General features: G+C 39.3%; 1 protein-coding gene across 1 annotated transcript; it reads left to right on the plus strand.

Moving 5' to 3' along the window:
* The first annotated feature begins 538 nt into the window (after nt 1–538).
* Nucleotides 539–14470, plus strand: CHRNB4 (cholinergic receptor nicotinic beta 4 subunit). Its single transcript, XM_009469667.2, has 6 exons — nt 539–712; nt 5360–5505; nt 7327–7371; nt 7498–7607; nt 10674–11646; nt 13727–14470. Exons 1-6 carry the CDS (start codon nt 658–660, stop codon nt 13865–13867), a joined length of 1470 nt encoding a protein of 489 aa, XP_009467942.1. The 5' UTR covers nt 539–657; the 3' UTR covers nt 13868–14470.
* The last annotated feature ends 1233 nt before the right edge of the window (nt 14471–15703 follow it).

Consider the following 15703-nt stretch of genomic DNA (forward strand, 5'->3'; position numbering starts at 1 on the left):
TGCTTTAGCTTTCTTTTAAAAATCCTGTCAAATGGTAATGACAACAAATTCTCTGTTCCTCTCCTACTGCTCCCAAAAAGCCTTTTGGAGTTCTAGTTTAGAGAGATCACATGTGGGCCTTGGAATGGAAAAGGGTTGGCAGTAGGCAATCAACTTTTTCTCTTGACATAGAAAATTACCCTCTGCGAGGGCTATAATTTATTGACATGTCTTTCACTAACAGGTCTTATGGCACAAAGTTACATCCAGCCCTTCCCACACAGCCGTTCCCACCCATTGCACTTATTAACCAGAAAGCCTTCTAAATGTTATCTAGTAGCAAGAATTAAGCAGTTGTGTTTTGCAGATGATATTCCTTAGCTTGCTCTTTCATTTCCTCTTATTCAACATTATCACATTACATTCCCTCTTCTTATGTGCTTTTCCTCTTCAGAAAGCTCTTTAAACAGCTGCAAAGGGGGAGGGACCATTATGCTCACGAAACTCCACTTTGCAGCATGCTTCTGCCAGGTCCTACTGTCTGTCTGTTTCCAGGCATTTAATACCTCCAAGATTCAGGTTTGCTTTTACATCTCTTCCTTGTGCATCCCTGACAACAGAGCCTATTGCCAGCTGTCTTAATTGAAGAACAGTAATCCACCTCTTCTTGCTATTGCCATGAGGAATACGTACACCCTCTTTCTCTTTGTAGTGGGCTCCTTTTATTTTAACGGTAAGTGATCTTTTCTTTCAGATACAGTTTGCAGAACAGCGACAGCTTTTGGGGCTAGGAGGTAGGACTGTGATATAAGCTCTCAGACAATTTGTAACTATCACCTCAGTAGGTTGCAGACTTTAAGAGGATGCATGAAATTGATTATTTTAGTGTTGTTTCTGGCTCGTTCGGTATCAGCAAATCCACTACAATGGATATGGACAGACATAAGTTGGACATAAAATGACAGAACAGTAGGAGCTGACAATGATAATCACTAAATAATATCCCTTTAGATGCTCCCAGGATCATGTCTGATGGGAAAAGCAGGTATTGCGTGGAGAGTGAAAAAATAAAAAAATGGACCATGACATGAACCATAAATAAGACAGATCTCATCCCTCTACAATTATTGGCTCAAGTTCATATATTTTGCAAAGTTCATACTTTCTAATAGTTTGATTAATATGTAAATGGTGTAAATTAAGTTAAAATATGTAAATATATGCTTAAAAAAAAAAAAAAGGCAAATATACATTAAGAACATTTTCTTCAGTCCACCAGGATTTCTTGCACATGTTTTAGCCAACATGCACAGCCCGGCAGCGGCATGAAATAGTGCATTTACCGTGGGAGCTTCTTCACACGGAGGGACTCCACTGAAGTATTCAGAGTGAAACTGGCTGAAACTGAACTGAGAAAAAAAATCACATCTTTCCCATAATTGCCTATTCATCCCACAGTTGTTTTGTTTCTTCAGTCACTGAAAGGCAACTTTAGAAAACATCTGCTTTGTAACAAGTGAAGAGTGAGGGCCTACTTTATATTCTTAGATTACACACTTTTAAACCCATTAGTATTTCCTTTTTGTTTGCATTAATTGCAGTGTAGAAATTAAAATAGTCTTTAAAATACAGTAAATTCACCACTATTTCCATTGGAACAATACGCATTCCAAATTAGCGTGCATTGTTATATAAATCTTTTTACCCAAGAGTACACTGAGAAGTAACAACAACACGAAGTAATTTCAAAGATAATGAGATTGTCTTATTGCTGCTTCTTGCTTGCTCTTTACTAATTATAGATGAGAATTTGGTATATATATTATCCACATGAGTTATTTGGGAGAGAGGAAAAATGACAACATATACTACAATATATATTATTTCTAAACAAATGCTATTTCAACATTTATTAAAATAACTGAAGTCAGGGAAAGGAAGGAAACATGCCTTATGTTAAATTTTGCAATTTAGACAGTGATAACAGTGCACTTGCCTGTATTTGTCAACATTGCTCCTTATTCTGTTCTGTGGAAATCACTCCAACATAATTGTCATTACACTGAAAATAAACAACGTAACACAGGATGACTAGTTACTTCATTCTATATATTTAAATTAGACCATGTAAAAGGGAAAGTTTGCACAGGGGAGTGAATGAAGTCTGTGGTTTTGTTTCTTCTGCTGTGAAACTGGAAGCATCCTGATGCATTTTTTTTTTTTTAATGGTCATACTCCCGCAGAGAAAACAAACTTACTGCAGAATGTGTACTGCAAGTTACGTGGCAATTTGCTCTTCTTGTCATGGAGCAGATGTGTAGCATGTTCAGTGAAGCTAAAACAATTTCCATAGCTCAGGATCAACCCCAATGTGTTTTCTCTATTACAGCTTTCAGTACACAAAAATACTCCACCCCCGAATTAGGACTGCTTCATCATTCTTGTTAAAATCTTTTGTCTAAAAGCGTCAGTCTACCCTCTGCAACATTTCTGGTGGTTACTGCTATTTGGAAAAAAAACAATTTGTAAGGGAAACAGTGCACTTCCATTTCTTCCAACTCTGAGAGGAAAAGGAGGAGTTTCAAATGCATGGCTACTGACATAATGAAAAGCACATAAAGATGAACTTGAATGCCTGGTAATTTTGTTCTCATTAGGTGCCATCTGGTTAATATGTAGATTGGTAATGGAAAATAGATTATAAAAACTATACAAGAATCATTCATTTTTACTCGTTATTTACAGAGAGATTGGATTTAGCAACCTTTAAGGCAGTGCACTGCTGACATCTAGTGGTATTTGATACAGGCATCTTAGTGAGATGAGAGTAGCCCCTTCGATCTTTATTTCTGATGATTAAGTTATTTAAAGGTTGGGATGGGATGGCAATTTTATAAAGAATTATTCATTACAGAACCCCTTCCCTAATAACAGATAATAATTTCTTAAAGGGATTCATTATTTAACAAACCCTTTTTTATAATTAAGTCGTGGCCTGCCATTCATCTGCATAAAGTTTATTGACAGAGTCAGTACTTCGAAATCTGATCTGTTCTCATCAGACATGCAGACCTCACAGTACGTTTTGATTTGCAGACCAGACGACTATGATTGCTAAAACCAGGTTTCAGAGAATAGGATTATTACAGATTCAGAATTAGCTTTCTGCAAATATTCTGCAGTTCCTACTTCTTACTTGCTGTTTAGCAAATACTGCATATGCTAGAATATTTACAGAAAAAGATGGCAACACAGTGAAAAGATATTTAACAATTCAAACAAGAATTCACTGTCTTTGCTAGCAGCATTCAGTGACCACTGTATGAAACAAACGAAATGACAATTTATTTATATCTGAATTATAGCCATCTGTTTACCTCACTTACATATGCAACAGTGGAAATGTTTGTTAAAAAAAAAAACCATAACAACACAATAAAATAACCAAGATTCTCTCTTTAGCTACTACAAGGCTTCTCACCTATCCTTATAAACACAGAAGAATTCATTCCTAGAGTGCAGCCCCATTTTCTTCATAGTATAAAATTTAGCTCTATCTTGGTTGCAATACACAAGAAAAAACAGAATCTGGATCTTAGCGAGGATCAGCATAGCTCTAGACTGATAAGCCTTTGATTAGGCAGGCTTACATTGAGAATAAATGTAATATTGAAATATCACATGGTACTAGGGCTTTAATGACTTGCGGGGAGGTACAAAGCAAGTGTGACGCAAAAAACAAACCGACCTGACAAACACAGATGTATTCACCCAAATTAGTTTTCCCACGTGGCTTGGGAAGTATTTGAGAAGCCTATTCTGAAGAACAATGTTATGGTTAAGTATATGTGACAAAATTTGTTCTACCAATGCCATAGCATATGCTGGTCTTAAAAGAATTAAAACAAGCCTGGTGTTTATCTCAACTTTTCCCCAGAGCTTGAGCAAAAGCTGTTCTTAGATGTGAAAAATCTGTTTGACGATGTTTCCTTTTATGTCTCTCCACTTTCTTACTGGATCAGAAACAAGAAGTTCTTATAGTATTTTTTTAATCTCAGTGGAATTCAGAAGTACCAAGTTTCAAGACAGACTTGTTCCCCCTAGCAACTTACAGCCCAGTTCACATGGAAACTAGGCACCTTCTAGAAATGCACACAAACTTTGGCTGCTTATGTGATCCTGGCGCCTTTTGATGTCTGCCTTTCTCTGGATCTCATGGATATGCTACAATATAAAAAAACAGAAAAAATTAATGTACCACAAATTTAAAACACTTGCGTGGCCAGTGGTTTTTACTGTGTGGAACTGTTCTGGGGAATAATGAAGCAAGTATGCTGTAGGGACACTATCCTCATTTCTGCAATATCTAGGGTTGATTTGGATGCCCTTTCCTATGGAAGAATTGTTCTATCAGATTAGAATCTATTTTCATTAACACCTGTGTCCATCACCATCAGCTGTATAACACAACACAGAATTACTCGACATACAGCAGAATCTCTCTGAGTCAATTCTGTTGGCAGGATGTTACCAGGACATTAGTCATCAGTATTATTATGTAGCCAATAGCAGTTTGAAAAGTCCACTAGAATGGCTTTAAAAAGCACATGCAAGAACATGGGAACACATCCAGTTACCTCTGGGGTTGTGCCATAAGCTGTTGTGCTCCATGGAGGATGTTCAGGCTTCTTTGATAGTATCCTGCAGATACTATATTTTGCAGTCACTGAACTCCAGCTTTGGCCATCTAAGATTCACAGTATTTGTGCTAGTCCATAAATCAGGTTTCATTTCCACATAAAATAAGGCTTACATATTGCCTCAGGTTTTCAAATAAAATCGTTTTGAAACAGAAGCATCACTAGCTACCAAAGAACTCCCAATCATTAAAAAACCCTTATGACTCCTGCAGCTCATCCCCTGGTTTTCCCTACACAGATCAGTCTTCCAATTTGTACGTATGCCTGCAACTCTCTCTCTCCTACGACGCTAAAGAGAGAAGTCACAGCCAGACTCCCTGCATTTGGATTGTTGAAACATTCTTCTTCTGTTATTAAGAGGGTGGTTTGCTCCCAGTTTCTATTTCTGAATGTACTCCCAAAAGTATCTATCAATTTGAGTGTCACATTTTACTGTGAAAAAAACCCGAAGAGTTCTGATTTATCTGCTTTGATCTATGCTCTGTGACAGACAGTCAACTTCAGCAGAACAGATATTGGTGCAAGCACCATATACTTCTGTTCACACAAGCCTACAGTCTTTAGGAAAATCAAAAGCCCTCATTATTTCATGAAGACAATCTGATGCACAGAAATTCTGTGATCCCTACATCATGTCACTTGGTCTCCCTTCTATAATCCTGTTATGTGATGTTTTACAGGAAGCACCGCAGCAGATGCTGAAGAAAAGCTAATGAACCACCTACTGAGTCCCGACAGGTACAATAAGTTAATTCGACCAGCTGTCAACTCATCCCAGTTGGTATCTATAGAACTGCAGGTTTCCCTGGCACAGCTCATCAGCGTGGTAAGTTCAAATTAGGTTATGCCTTTTCATTCATTACTATCTGCACAGCACTCTAAGAAGAAGTCCTATTGGTATTACTACATCTCTGTTATTTTCTAGTTTACATGATAACACTTAGTAGGCAGGGCCCATACACAGGATTTACTGTTTTTATACTTCAGAATGCAGCTACAACAGGGAGATCAGTCTATGCCTAAGCAATAAAGGACAGCAACCAGATCTTCATCCAATAAAATTCCATTGATCAAAAAATCAAAATCATTCCACTGATTTCAGTACAGCTACAGTAAGTTATACCAGGTCAGGATCTATCCTGGACTGTGTACACAATGCTAAACCATCTTCTGCTGCTTGCATCAAAGAAATGTGGCTGAATGGCCTGAAAACAAGCTACGAAGCCAGCTCAAAATCTCATGGCATATCAGGCATATCAGCAAAGAATAGTCAAATGTTGTAAAGAAAAAGACATGTTAGCTCCGGATGGAATAGCTTAACATGGTTAAAACAATCCTCATGTAAGCGACTCCTCATATTCAATAAAAATTACTTCAATGGGTCTGAAAGACATTTTCACTCACAAGGTTAGTGTATGTTTAACAGTTCTTCCAAGGTACAAATACACACCTCGATGCCAAGAGAGGTTTAGTATTGACGCAGTGGGAACAAGATCCAGCACATAAGTGGGAATAATTTCCTGAATCAGAGCTTTCAACCCTGCTGCTCTCTCCCTGGATGAAAAAGAGGATACAGACGACTGCCTCCCTGCCAGAATTTGTGTATGGGCCAGTGACTGGACTGCTGCAAACTTTAAGAGACTTATATAATTTATATCCTGAAATTCAAAAGGAAAAGAGAGAGACACTGATGGAACATAAGGGAAACTGTACAAACAGATGAGCTTTCATACACATGTGCAGGCTGATTTATACAGGATATACTGTCATGTATACCAGATCACTCTGGGACAAGTGCTCCCTCTCTCCTGTAGAATTCCACCTGGACAGAGACATGCATCCTCACGCAGTGCACTGCCACCACTAGTACAGTGTCCTCCCAGACTGCGGATTCTGGGCATAAAAAGCAAGGTATCTTGCCCCCACAGGCCCCAGCGATCAACAAGCTCAACAGAATAGATGAATGGGCAAGGATCAAGAATGGCACAGCTCAGTCCCCAGCCCTCTATATCCTCACTCTTCCAGCAGAAAGCAAAACTGGGCATCTTATAGGCTCTAACAATCTAACAAGCATCTTCAGTATTGGAGAATTAACTTGTTGTCCTGCAGAAATACTTCTGACTCTTTGACCTCCTACCTTGTCCCTTCAGTAGAGTCCCAGCCACACAGATCTGCTGCAGACAGATTTCTCTTCTGGACTGCTCCAGAGAGACAGCAGTACCACGAAGCAGAGACTGCCAGCTGAAAGCTTACATGACAAACCTTACATAGACCTCACACAAGTTAATCTAGGCCTTCCTAGTGGTCAAATGTGCCTTCTGTTTCAAATCAAATCCACAGGGCATGGGATGGGGGGAAACCAGCTTGGCAGGGTGGTGGTAATTGTTCCCAAATAGCCACACTCACTGCAGTCACAACTGTCCTTGTTAAAAGCCACTTGGGGTTCTATACTTGTGGGGTTACTATTTATTTGTGTGTGCACAAGACTGGCCATCTTACCAGCAGAGAAATGCCTGTCTTGAAATACACTAGATGAAATCATGCTGCGCAGTTGGAAATATCCTCAAAAGCCCACTGAATAAATCTTATTACTGCAATAAAGTGAAACATTTTAGAGGACAGCTTTTCTCTCTCTTTTTCCCTGCAGAATGAACGGGAGCAGATCATGACTACAAACGTCTGGTTGAACCAGGTAACGTAAGCCACAGAGGCATGCTCTTGCAAACCACAAACGTGACTGCTTTCATCCCATCACAGTGATTGTTTTGTTTGTGCTGGTCTGGATGCTCCCATCACTACTGTACAATTCTTCTCTTAGGAGTGGATTGATTATCGTTTGGCTTGGAAGCCCTCTGACTATGAAGGAATAAATAAGCTGAGAATACCTGCAAAACACATCTGGTTGCCAGACATTGTGCTTTACAATAAGTAAGTAAAACTTCTGTAGTTTATGCAGACAGTGAACAAAGTTTTAACTATGTATCAAGAAGCAAGCATCAGAACCAATGAAGTAGGTCAGACAAAATTCTACAACTGAATTTTGTAACTTTTAGCCAGTATCAAGTGTATCTGACTGGGGTATGGCCTCAAAGATAATTTTAGTAAAATCAGGGCTCTGGTTAAAGAAATTCTGGCAGACCTGGAGCGTATCTGCAGTGTGAGCTGTTACAACACCAGAGGATCCGTGACAAGGCTCACAACTGAGACACAGATCTGTATCAAACTAGACTATATGGAAAGCATGAATTGTAAGTAGAAGCACAGCCGTACACTGGTCATGTTTGCAAGAAGACAAGACATAGACAAGACATCTGGAATTCTATCGGACATCTTAGGTTCTGAGCCACATTTTTGTCTCCTACTTCTTCTCCCCCCACCCCTTCCACCACAGACTCCAGGACATAAATCTGTTACAAAGTTCACAAGTACCAGAACTCCATGAGTTAATATTCATTTACAAAACCAAATTATGTTCTATTTTCATAAAGCATTAAAAAAATCAATTATAAGAATAAATAATAAATCTGTCAACATTTGACCCTGTTGCTTTACAGTACTGAGAAAAATAAAAGCTTGGCGCTAGACCATACTTCAGTTCTTTCAAACAAAGAGCTAACTACCAATTTTGTTCTGTTAAGGTTTTTTTGTTTTTAAGTCTCTAGCAAAGCCCTGAAGTAGATGATATCAAGTCTTTGGGGAAAAAAAAATCAAAACTTATAATATCCTTTCATGATACTTTGAAAACCAATGAATTCATGAGCATATGACAGTTTATGAACATATACAGATGGGAAACCTAGGAAGTTTATATATAACTAAGTTAAGTCCCTGGAATCCTACTACTGGAAATCAGATTTGAGAAAGACTTAAAGCTATTGTATTAGTCACAAAATAATTCAGCCAGTGGATTAGGATGTACTCTGCCTGGTCAAATCTTGTTCTGGTAAATCGTGCCCCCGCCCTCTGCTTCTTTCTTCCTTATTCGCCAAACTATACCATTTAATGGATTGTAAGAATGGAAAGAAACAGTTTTACAAGGCTTCTTAACTGTAGAGGAACACGCTTTTAGCCTCACCATATTGGAGTCTTACATTAGTACAAGGCATCAAATTAAAATTTTAGACAAAGGACAACCCCCTGTAACTTTCTGCTGCTGAAGCAGTGTTCATAGGCATCAGCACTCAAGAAGGTGCTAAGGAAAACACAAAGAGCATCCCCATGCCTCACAGCTCTGTCCCTATGTAGGCTGTGCACAGGACTGCAGAGAGCACTGAGACAGCACCAGCAGCCCAGCCTCTGTCCCACAGCTGAGCCAGGGGCAGCCAGCAGAAGAACCTACATAGTCTCAGCCCAGGAGTCTACCCAGTACATTGTACAGTATAACGGTAAATCTAACTCAGGGAGATACAGACGTGAGAAATAAGATACAATTTCTTTACTAAAAAATAGGAATTTTATTGGCAATGAGCTAATGGCCCTTGTATGCTGTAGCCACTCGCTTCTGCATCTGGTTGTTTCGCTGCCTACATGGATTAGCTACAAGGGTCTCAGCTCAGCGGCAGGCACCAGGGTTCGCAACACCTAGGCCCTTCCAGAGCCAAATGTAACCCATCTGGACAACAGCTACACATGTGCCAAGCCTTGGATACTTGTAGCACTTCTCTGCTTAGAAAAAAAAATCAACCTTAGCACTGAAGTAGCTCTATTTTCCATGATGTCTTGTCAACAAGCAAGTGATTCATTAGATTTTTTGTTACCTTTTAAGGAGCACATTTCCACTCAAATAGAAGGGTGCTACTTAACTATAGTTGAACTTTGTTCGTTTACACTTGCAGTGAGTTTGGTCTTATATTTTTGCAGATAACATACTGTCTTTAGGTTACATGCATTTCTTTACATGGATATTTGTTTATCAAAAGGAAAGCATGTGGGATGTATCTAGTCCAGACTCTTCTCTGCAGTCCCAGTTTTTAATAAAAGCGATTGATTGACATAGGAACAAACCTTTGAGTTTCCTCATCTCTCAAGAAAGACAGTCACTAATAGTTGTTCCTTCCTACTGTTACGTTTTCCCTTGGTAGCCCGGTTGGCTGAGTTTGAAAGGTATTGCATAGCACACTTGAGAAGATGCAGTGAATACACTCAGAAACACTAAATTTCAATAATATTTACCAGCAATTGACCACTTCACAGTTCTACCTCAGGATACTTTCTAGGTTGAACAGCCCTAAGTTGTTTGCCCAGAAACACTGGACAGGAGTAGATATTGACTACTGACTGATAATGATCTTCTCCCTGAATTAAAGGGTCCATCAAAACATAGAAGACTCTCCCAGTGGAAGTTTGGCAGTTGGAGGAGATACAAAGCCAGGATTATTTGTGGGCCTTAAGAACACTGTGGCTTGTCTGCCCTGGTTTTGTAATAAGTAAACATTAACCGGAGTGACACAATAAATTATAAACCATATAATTACATTTCCTCTGCCTACAATCTCCCTGCATTTCTAACTAACACTGCTCATCCTTATTTCCTCGCCCAAGTCATTTAGGAGTGTTGCTGCGTGCTCTTAGCAGTGGCTGTGTTCCAGATCAAAGCTACCTCCATTTTCATGCTGGATGATCTCATTTTTACTCAGCCTTCAGAGACGTAGTAAGCCTTAATTACTTTAACAAACATTTACAAAATACTTTGAGTTCTTTGGATGAAATAGAGATGCATATTTATTATTTAATAATAATTTCATAAAATAATTTTTGTAAGTATTGGACCAAATATCAATTCTCTGACTGGGAGAAATGCGTACATGAATCTCCCTATCAAGTTATAGTTCCCTACAACATAGATTTCAAAATCAAAATATTACTAAACTTTGATGCTAGAAACAACTGAGGCCCACAAGACCAAGAATGTCAGAGTGCTTCTGTTTTGAGCTATGTTTTTCCTCTTAATGTTTTATTATCTTCTCTCCTTTTTCTTTCCTCTTGTTTCATTAGTGCGGATGGCACATATGAAGTTTCGCTATACACAAATGCAATTGTAAAGAATAATGGAAGCATTTGCTGGTTGCCACCAGCCATTTACAAGAGTGCCTGCAAGATTGAAGTTAAGCATTTCCCATTTGATCAACAAAACTGCACATTAAAGTTCCGGTCTTGGACATATGATCATACAGAAATTGATATGGTGCTTAAAACTTCCATGGCAAGCATGGACGACTTTACGCCAAGTGGAGAGTGGGACATCGTAGCCCTCCCAGGAAGAAGGACTGTAAATCCTTTGGACCCCAGTTATGTCGATGTGACATATGACTTCATTATTAAAAGGAAACCTCTCTTTTATACCATCAATCTTATCATTCCCTGTGTGCTAATTACATCCTTAGCCATCCTGGTGTTCTACTTGCCTTCGGACTGTGGTGAAAAAATGACCTTATGCATATCTGTGTTGCTTGCCTTGACTGTGTTCTTGCTGCTGATCTCCAAAATTGTCCCTCCAACATCTCTAGATGTTCCACTGATTGGGAAGTATCTCATGTTTACAATGGTACTAGTGACCTTCTCAATAGTGACCAGTGTCTGTGTACTCAATGTCCACCATAGATCTCCAAGTACTCACACTATGCCCCCTTGGGTAAAGCTGGTTTTCCTTGAAAGACTCCCAGCCTATCTGTTCATGAAGCGTCCAGAACATAATTCTCCACGGCAAAAGCTGTGCAACTGCAAAAAGACAAAAGCAGAAAATCCTTGTATGGACCCAGCTGACTTCTACAAGAACTCTACCTATTTTTTGAATACAGCCTCTGCCAAAAAATATGATATGAAAATCACTGAGACTCTTGACAATGTCAGCAGCCATCGAGATTTTAGGTTAAGAACAGGCATGAAATTTTCTCCTGAAGTCCAAGAAGCAATTGATGGAGTCAGTTTTATAGCAGAGCACATGAAAAGCGATGACAACGACCAGAGTGTAAGTAAAAATGAGAAATCATCCCGGTCTTTCCAAACTTCATCTCCTGCCCTCCTCTGTAACACGCTGTTCTTCAGAAAGCATGTTTGAACTCCCTAGCTATTCTAAAGTTTTTAGAGAGATTCTAGCTATAGCTTATAAGAGGAAATAATTTTTGCCGTTAAAAGAACTTAACGAACAGCAATTTGGTAAACGCCGATACTCTCCTGGAAAGTAACATGGCTATTTCTACAAAGAGAGAATGCCGATTGCCCAGTAAGTCATGATACACCCTTGAAAAAGCTGTGTTGTCACATTCGAGTAGTGTTTGGCAGGTGAAAAAAATAATATTCTGTTCCAGGTCAGAAAAAGAATATTTTTCCCCATTGTATTCAGTAAGACTATGACTTAACCCATGGCCAGGCCATGTTAACCAGAAACAACCTACCTGCAGCTCAAGCATTTATTTACCTAACTGGGCATAGAAGGAAGATTTAGTAAAATTGGTAAAATGCCTTTGCAAACACCCACTCCAGGCTAAGATATCTGTCCATATATGGCAAACTCAAGGGGTAGGATCAAAATCCTAATGCCAGCAGAGCTGACACTTCTTTCATTTGAGTTAAATCAGACTTGTTATTGGCTATGAGAAGTACTTTATCCAGGATGCGTTTAAGCAGTGCTGCTGCTGCCCTATTCACTTGCCCTACTTATGTGCTACTAGCTAACACACTAAAGCTGATACAAATACACTGTGAATAATGCTTGGAAAAACTCAGATGGTTCAGAGTTTTGTTTAGACACGCACCCATGGTTAGGAAAAATCATCCTCATACCTACCAGCGTCCTCTCTCTCACCCAGATCCCAGATCTAGGTTCTCTATTCCTGTTGTGCTCTCCCTCCCTCAGCCAAGCAAATTAAATAAAGTCTGGTTCCTGATCTTGCAGAAGTCCCTTGAGGAGCATGCTGCTGAGTATTTCATGTTTTCCATTAGCTGAAATTACTGTCAATATAAATAAAGAATATCAGCTATTAACATTAGACATGAGCTTGTAAACATTGAAACTCACTGAACAGAAGCAGACTTCATAGAGCAGAAAAGAAGTTTTCTAATGGCTCAGAAATTCTTGCAAGAATGTGTTGCATACTAAAGGATCTACAAAGCCTCCGCTTGATATTAAGAACAATTTTCGAGGGTATTTTATGCAATAAAAATTAATTGAATACTTTTCACACAAGGTCCTCTGATATTACATATCACTTTCCTACATTTATAATTTTAATCTCTGCTTTCTTCCTTCATTATCACGGTCTGGTAACAACTGTTCATGTACATTTACTATAGTCTGATTTCAGAAGCACACAATTCCCATTAGCAGCAGTGGAAATTAAAAGTGTGCACTGAAGGAAAAATATGTAATGTTCTAATAGAAGACATGAGATAATTGACAAGCACGGTAAAGTCATTGAGGTGAGGATGTCCCATGTGTAACTAGAATCAATGAGAGAGGAAAAAATAATAATTCCTGAGATGTAAATGAAGATTGATATATTTCCCTTGCACAATAATAACCTGATAGTCACTTCAGTTTGAGAACAGAATCTAAGGCCATGACTTTCACAGACAACATATGCAAGGCAAAAAGGGATTTTAATAAAAGCAACAGTGTTAATATGCATTAAAACCCTTGATTAAGATGACTGCTGACAAGAAAAGAACTCTGAAGCTAACCTTGTTTAACAGCAGTAAACACCATCAATTTTTGTCCACTGAGATTAATAGCATCTGCAAACTAAAATTAAAGAAAAAAATTCCTTAACTGGATTACACTGTGGGTCCTTCCGGACTGGCTTCCACCAGGCAGCCACGCTCAGTACCCGATGCATCCAAGACAGCTAAGAAATATTTACAGTATTTTTCTCCACTGCCTAGAATGGTTGTAGAAGAAAAATCCCTTCCTAAGCCTAAAGTCAGTTTATTCCCTGAACCTTGAGATTTGTTTCCTTTTATTTTTTGTAAACAAAACCGCAGCATTAGCAAGAGGAAGAGCAAAAGAATATGACAAATTGCTAATATCTTTAATTGGCTTTTTCTTCTAGGTCATTGAAGATTGGAAGTATGTTGCCATGGTAGTGGACAGGCTGTTTCTCTGGATATTCGTCCTTGTTTGTGTCCTGGGGACTGTTGGATTATTTCTGCAGCCACTTTTTCAAAACCACACTGCTGCCATGAACCCTTAGTTGTCATTTAAAATTGTCAATATTTACATAGATGTTGGGTCTCATTCTGCTCTCAGTTCCTCTCTGTTAAATCCACAGAGATGCCAACTGAGTTGCTCTTACATCAGATTTAGAGTATGGGAATGGAAAGTAGAACTTGACTTGTTGTGATAGGGGAAAAAACCCCAAACAAACAGAAAACTATTATTTTTTCCAATGAGTTCAGTACTTCTGATGATATCTTCATCCTTTTTTCAATTATTTGAACTCTGAACATTACAGAGAAAGGAGTTTACTGTACAGTATGCCATCCTGGCTAACAAGGATTATTATTAAAAAAGTATTTTATATACGTTACCTCAGGAAGGACATTTTCTTTCCTTAGAATACTGCAATTTCCCTATTACAAAGAAGGTATTGCTATGACATTTATTTCTTTCAAATGCATCAAAACTATTTGTGTCTGATTTATAAAGAGCTTTACAGGTGGAATCACTGTTTAGCTATTTGAGTATGATATTTAAAACTGAACTGAGAAACAGAGACATACTTCTGAGGTAACCACTAATAGGATTCTCACCTTGCCACCTCTGATAGCTGATTGATCAACAGAGGCCAAATTAATATCAGATAAACAAACATTTATATACTCTGTTCAATGATGAAATATAAATAAAATGTAAAATTTTCCTTTATATAGATTCAGTCCTGAAATGTTCCTTCAACTTTAACAGCTCATGTAACTGGGATTCGTATACACTTTCATGAATCTAAGGGTAATAGCACCTAGAGAAGACAACTGTGAAAGGCAGCTAGAATGAGAAGAAGACACCTGAGAACAAACAGACCTGCATGTTCTGCTGGGGAGGTTTTAATGTGGATTTAAGTATAATCCTCAACAAATTAGCTAGGAAAGCACATAATGCACGTACAGTCTTTGGTAAAGGACAGATCAAGGCCCTAGACTCCCATCATAGGACAATCCCATCACACTTTGTTCCAGGTAGCTCGTAACCTGCAAAAAGAGAAGAGGGCTCCTACCATTTTTCAAGCTAAACCAATCTCAGCTTTTCCTTGGGGTGTTGTCAGAACATATAACAATTTTACCACCATTGGTAGATACAACTAATGACTGGTGACCAAACTTAAAATCCACTACTACTTGTGAAGGGGGTTTGAGGTTTACCTGTCCCAGGGGAGGATTAGCTGACACCTAAACCTGTGTTCTTCAACAAGCCACAGATGAAGACAGCTCCGGCTCTATTTGCCCTCATCAAAACTGAGCTACATCTCTACCAAGATCACCATTCCCAGGCAGCTACAGATAACTACATGCATTTAGAGATGCCAAAACCGCTAGACCAACTCCTTTCCAACTGTTCAGAGCAGCTCTGGGACTTTTGCTGATTCCTGTGTTCACTCCCTCCCTGCCCATGCACTGAACTCCCCAGCACTGCTGCCACACACAGTCCCCACCCCACACACCCACCCCCCGAACACCAGAAGGGCTCTCCAAAGGCCTGAGCACTGCAGCATGGCCTGGTGCGAGGCAGCCTAGGAAAGATACAATGAAAAACTATCAGAAGTGGGGTGGGCGAGGCTACGTGAGCAGCAGCAGCACCTCCCTTAGGTGGTATGCTAGAAGAAGGAATGGTTCTAACACTGACGTCCTCCCTTCCATTCCCCTTCCTCTATGCACTGTAACTGTGTCCATCGCTGAAGACAGGGCAGGAAGGTGAAGGTTGACTTTAGGACAGCCCTATTAATGCAGGCATGCCCTGTGACCATAGAAGCTGCCACATCCTCCTCTCGCAGAGGGTGGCGATGCTCTGGTCATCTCCCCAAACATTAACTGTT

Source organism: Nipponia nippon, unplaced genomic scaffold (assembly GCF_047370975.1).
Source record: "Nipponia nippon isolate SJK-2023a ecotype South Korea unplaced genomic scaffold, ASM4737097v1 scaffold_9, whole genome shotgun sequence".
Taxonomy (NCBI): Eukaryota; Metazoa; Chordata; class Aves; order Pelecaniformes; family Threskiornithidae; genus Nipponia; species Nipponia nippon.